The sequence below is a fragment of the Pseudochaenichthys georgianus genome, chromosome 9, assembly GCF_902827115.2.
Source record: "Pseudochaenichthys georgianus chromosome 9, fPseGeo1.2, whole genome shotgun sequence".
NCBI lineage: Eukaryota > Metazoa > Chordata > Actinopteri > Perciformes > Channichthyidae > Pseudochaenichthys > Pseudochaenichthys georgianus.
In genome coordinates, this window is record NC_047511.1 from 4,821,203 (window position 1) to 4,827,202 (window position 6,000).

Consider the following 6,000-nt stretch of genomic DNA (forward strand, 5'->3'; position numbering starts at 1 on the left):
GAGACTCACTGTTACTTTGCTGATGTCATGGTTTGTATCAGACGGAGGCTATAAGGTGTTATCTGCTTTTTTGCAATTGAATTTCCTTTAATTCATTTGTTCATGCTGTAAGTTTTAAAAAGTAAAGTCATAGCACGCAGTCGAGATGTATGAAGTGGGACACCCTGATCAACTATCCAAAGCTTTAAAGTCGGGGCCCAGACACTAAACAGAGTAATTACATGATAACTACTTACACATCTAACATTGGAGCGAGTTCATGTATTATACAGAAACATTTACAGGATAGAAATCACCATCCAAGATGTTAGTTAATCCTGAGATCTGACATCAGCTCGTAATGAGCATATAGTGATGTACAGCACTCTCCTCAGTTGTTAGGCTATGTGAAGGTTAACACAAATACACACATTTCTGTAGGTTACTTCTTTGGACTAAAATGAGCTGATGAAAGTAAGGTCCAAGGGAAGTCGAAATAGGGAATCCCCTGGTACCTTTCCTGAGATCGATTTAAAGAGAAGATTAAAGGGGGTGACATGCGTGAAGGACCATTGGCGGTATCTGAGCGGCATCTAGTGAAGTAACTCACCAGCGCTACAGAGAGAGATATGATGCTGCTCATCAGTCATCGTTTTGCACTGCACTCTTCTTCTCAGGTTTCTTCTTCTTCTGGGTCTAATCTGATGGTGTGTTTCTCTCTCTCAGAAAGTCTTGTTTGCACTGTGTGCTCTGAACGCTCTGACCACTGCTGTGTGCCTGATGGCCTCTGCGCTGAGATACCTGCAGATCTTCACGGCGAGGACACCCTGCATGGTACGATCTCACTACAGGCAGCAGCAAGGCTCATGTTGGCCTTCACCTACTGGGCTGGCACCGTAGTTTACTCTTTGGAAGCATCCAAATGTGTTTACTTCCTGTCTGTCTTCTTCTGCTGTTCCCTTTATTGTTTACTTCCTGTCTGTCTTCTTCTGCTGTTCCCTTTATTGTTTACTTCCTGTCTGTCTTCTTCTGCTGTTCCCTTTATTGTTTACTTCCTGTCTGTCTTCTTCTGCGGTTCCCTTTATTGTTTACTTCCTGTCTGTCTTCTTCTGCGGTTCCCTTTATTGTTTACTTCCTGTCTGTCTTCTTCTGTTGATCTATCTGACGTCAAATGCTCTGTCTTTAACCTCCTTATGCTTTGCAGTGGTGTCTTATCGAGTATTAACAACCTCTGAATCAGAATCGAGTATTCAACTACGCCGTGTAATAACACCAGTTATCCTGTAAGATCGTTGTTGCATACATGCAATTCCCAGAAGTAAAAAATAAAACAATTTAAAAGTGAACTATATCATAGACTTCAGGTACTTGCTAAAATGCTAACTCGTGTCACTGCTCTGTGATAGGACGAGCAAAGGGCCACAGCTGAAGAGAGGGAGGAGCCTGCTCAGGTCCCTGACCCAGATGAGTTTGTGGCCCCAGCCCCTCCCCCCTCCTACTTCTCCACTTTCTACTCGTACACACCACGCTTGGCCCGCAGGTAACTACCCCCCCCCCCACACATACATCTTTAGTACTCTAGTTTTAGTGTCTATGTGTCACATGGTAACTAGTTTGTTGTGTGTTTGTTTCAGGATCCTCGGGGACAGTGTGATCCCTCTCCCTCACATCTACGGTGCTCGAATCAAAGGGGTGGAGGTCTTCTGTCCGTTGGACCCCCCACCTCCATATGAGGTTGTTGCTGGAAGCTCTGCCAATGCAGTCATACAGGTACACTCCAGATGAACCTCCTTTACACTAAAGGCCAACGAAGACTGGATGTTTGACATGATAACTTATTGGCTCAAATATTTGTTTCGCATCCATCCATAGTGAAATATCTGCAATAAGAGGATATCAGCCAGGCTGGTTTATCGGTCCAGCTCTAAACAAAATAACTTTTTTAGATAAAAAAATCCATGACAGTCAATCTTGAATTTTTGTCAAAGCTACAAACTCTGCAACATCTGAGATTTGTATCTTCTCAACATAACTTTTGGTTATTGTCTTCAAACATTGAAGGTGACACAGGTGTGGTAAAAAACATTACTTGTGATGTACACACTAAGATACAATATTAGAAACACATGAATAACATGTATTTTTTTCCTCCATGTGCCAACGATGAGATCTCATTACAGAACAATAATCCATCCAATACATCATAACAACTATATAATAATATATAACAAACCTTTCCTTCATCCCACCAGCATCCCAGGTCTTTCTCAATTTATAAACTGAGTTACTGCAAGAACCGACCAAAGTTACATCAGTGAAGAATAAAGGCACATGTGTCACTAGTGGTCATAACTATAGCAGTGTGTGGATGTGTGTTTCTCCCAGGAGACAGAGATTGCAATGACAGAGCTGACTATATACACGACGGCCTCTCCCTCAGAAGCCAGTGATCCAGGTAGGACACACACCAGGCCGAGTGTCGATTGGCTGATAATGGCTCTCAATCTTTGTACTGCACTTTGATAGGATGATCAGGGGGAACAAAAACGCTGTGACAGTGGTTCTCCAGTGTCATGTACAGTAGCTCCTGCTGTATCGTACTCTCAAGCTGTTTTCTTGTGCCAGGCTAACTCAATTAAAGCTCTCCTATCATGCAAAATGCACTTTTTGATGTCTTTTACACATAAACATGTGTCCCCGGTGAGTCAGGGAACTCACAAACTGTCAGAAAACAAAACCCTCTCTCTTTTCCTCCGTACCCAAATCTCTAAAAAACGGGGGTACAACAGAGCTGATCCAGATTAGCTGCGTAATGACGACATCACTGTGGGCTGGCTTTACACCCACGGCCCTATCAGAAACTTCGCTATCTGAAACAATGTGCGACGTGTTTTGGACGTAATATGGTCTTTGTTTACATTAGCAAGCATCGCTAACACTCAGAGCTAACCTGTACTGGAGAGAGTAAGTGTAAAAAAGCAGGAAATAAAAAAAGGAACTCACCTTGTAGTAAACCCGCAAGAAAATAAGCATTTGAGCTCCATACTGTTTCAGAAATAATAATAGTTTTGAACATGATCTGGCGTTTAATCACGGCATTTGAAAAATGTTCAAATCTTTTTTTGTATAAAGCTTTAGACCCAGAATCAGCATTTCTCTTACGGTACGTCCACACGGCAGCGTGCATTGAAGCTTGCCGGTGGGCGTGTCTGGCCTGCGACCAACAACCAATCACATTGATCTCCCGCCCCGGACACACAAGCATGCGGTTTGATTGGCTAGTGCTTGTACTGGCATATGATTTGATTGGCTGGCGCTTCCGTCAACACTTGAAAAGTTGAACTTTTCTCAACTTTCGAAGCGAGCAACGGAGGCAAAGCGACGCGACGGAACCACAATGCAGTTCGGCAAAGCGTGACGTCACCCCATTCAAAGTGAATGGGAAGCGTCTCCGTTGAAGCAACGCACGCTGCCGTGTGGACGGGCCGTAACAGGGCTGAAATAGAGGGGTATGAGGCATGGCTAGAATGGGGATCTGTTTGGTATTTTGAGCAAAACACTTCATAGACATGTTTTTTATATATTTGTATTTATCTGATGCCAATGGGCAGAAGCGTTGGAAGCTTCAACGCACGCCGCTGTGTGGACGGGCCGTCAGAGAGATATATCTATAATATATGCCTACAAATAGTATAATAGGAGACCTTTAAAACATATTAAGCTGTTTGCGAAAGAAACGCCCTCTGGTCGGGAACCATTTACATGCACAGAAACGTATTGAACACAACACCACATCTTTTGGAATGTGTTTTACTTTTGTTAGTAGGACCATTCACCAAATCTTTTGTTTCATTGTAAATAAATGTTCTGATACCAAGTGTGTTGATCTTTTTCTATTTAGTCTCAGACAGAAGTCCCCGAGTGGTATCAGCATCACCGGGCGTCCCTCTGCGTCTCAAGCCTCCGCTCCAGCATCAGCCTCAGCTCCAGCCTCAGCTCCAGTTCCAGCCTCAGCTCCAGTCTCAGCTCCAGTTCCAGCCTCAGCTCCAGTCTCAGCTCCAGTTCCAGCCTCAGCTCCACCTCCAGCCTCAGCTCCACCTCCAGCCTCAGCTCCAGCCTCAGCTCCACCTCCAGCCTCAGCTCCAGCCTCAGCTCCACCTCCAGCCTCAGCTCCAGCCTCAGCTCCTGCCTCAGCCTCAGTTCCAGCCTCAGATCCAGTTCCAGCCTCAGATCCAGTTCCAGCCTCAGATCCAGTTCCAGCCTCAGTTCCAGCCTCAGCTCCAGTTCCAGCCTCAGTTCCAGCCTCAGCTCCACCCTCCTCTTCCTCAGCAGCAGCCTCCCTCCCCAGCATTGAGCCACCGGAGGAAAGAAAGGATGCGCCGCTCCAACAGTGACCCGGTGTTGATAGATATTGCTGCTAAAGGTTGGCTTTTTTTCTCATTTGGAATTAAGCATCTTTGGAAGTTGGTATACAAATGTTGAAGGATTAACTTATTTATTAAGGACATCAGTAAGACATTTAATTCAACATCTTTACTGGAGGATTTACAGAAGTCCACCAACATTTATTCAGTATATAATCTAAAAGCTATCTAACCACTTTAACACCAAACGTGCATACAAAAGGTGTGTTACTGTCAGTGTTGGGGTAGTTAATCAAAAAAGGTAATCCCTTACTTTACTAAATTACTCACTGCTGAAAGTTATTGGTTACACTACTAGTTACATTACTTTTTGATTACTCTGTAACATCGCCAGAGATGCACCATAAATCAAATGACAAATAACAATATAAAGTTAAACCTTATTTCTGCCAGATCAGCACAAACCCTTAATCTAATAAGGACAGCACTGACACAGAGCTCTGTCCGGTCCGGACCTCGGTAATTTTTTCCGAGCTGTGTATAACTACACTTGTGAAATAACGGCACTAAACGGGGGTTCTTTGTAGTACTTCCATTTACTGACGATGGGGGCGCTGCAGAGCTACGTAGCCTCGGTTAAAGCAAACAGAAGAAGACGACATGTATCAACAAACCACCGCAGCCCTGGCCCTTTCTCATTTCATCAAATCCCCCTCCTCGACTCCTCGGTCCTCCGGTAGTGACCTGGAAATGAATTTCAGCGCGCCATGTTGAAGGACATCTCATTTCTCTAAATGCACTTCGAGGATCGAGCGTCGAGGAGGCTCTCTGGAGGAGCTCTAACCGAGGAGACACTGATGGGTCCTCCACGGTCCTCCACGGCTCCTTCGTGGATGCATTTCCGGGAACAGAGATGTTTCAAAACACACACCCACAGCTCCTAAGCATAATCAGGCTACAGCCGTTGTGTATTTTATTATGTGAAGCACTAAATGGTCTTAGAAAAATATCGACTCTTTGTTTGTAGATATCTACCAAACTAAAGCAAATAAAGAGAGTAGGCCTGTTATACTGAGTGATCTATATCTTATACACACTGCTCTGCTTTCTGCACGGACCTCACAGCTGTTCTCACTGTAAACATCGTGTTGCGATGAAAGCACCGTTCCCGGAAATGCATCCGCTGAGGAGCCGTGGAGGACCCATCAGTGTATCCTCGGTTAGAGCTCCTCCAGAGAGCCTCCTCGACGCTCGATTCTCGAAGTGCATTTAGAGAAATGAGATGTCCTTCAACATGGCGCGCTGAAATTCATTTCCGGGTCACTACCGGAGGACCGAGGAGTCGAGGAGGGGGATTTGATGAAATGAGAAAGGGCCAGGGCTGCGGTGGTTTGTTGATACATGTCGTCTTCTTCTGTTTGCTTTAACCGAGGCTACGTAGCTCTGCAGCACCCCCGACAGGACAGGCAGAGAGAAAGAGAGAGAGAGAGAGAGAGAGAGAGAGAGAAGTCAGGGAGGAACTGCAGGTACAGTCACACAAAAGAATGTAGGCTTAATAATCCCATCTATCTATCCATCAATCTATCTATCGATCTATCTATCTATCCATCTATCTATCTATCTATCTATCTATCTATCTATCTATCTGTCCATCTAT

General features: G+C 44.8%; 1 protein-coding gene across 2 annotated transcripts in view; it reads left to right on the plus strand.

The window, feature by feature from the left end:
• The window catches only part of fam189a2 (family with sequence similarity 189 member A2), a 49,945-nt gene that overhangs the window by 39,617 nt on the left and 4,328 nt on the right, over positions 1–6,000 (plus strand). The window contains exons 3-7 of one of the 2 annotated variants that reach the window (XM_071204316.1): positions 706–813; positions 1,386–1,519; positions 1,614–1,749; positions 2,365–2,434; positions 3,881–4,402. In XM_071204316.1, the coding sequence (XP_071060417.1) occupies positions 706–813; positions 1,386–1,519; positions 1,614–1,749; positions 2,365–2,434; positions 3,881–4,402 (970 nt within the window). The remainder of the gene's footprint in view (positions 1–705; positions 814–1,385; positions 1,520–1,613; positions 1,750–2,364; positions 2,435–3,880; positions 4,403–6,000) is intronic. The other variant, XM_071204317.1, reaches the window with a different exon arrangement.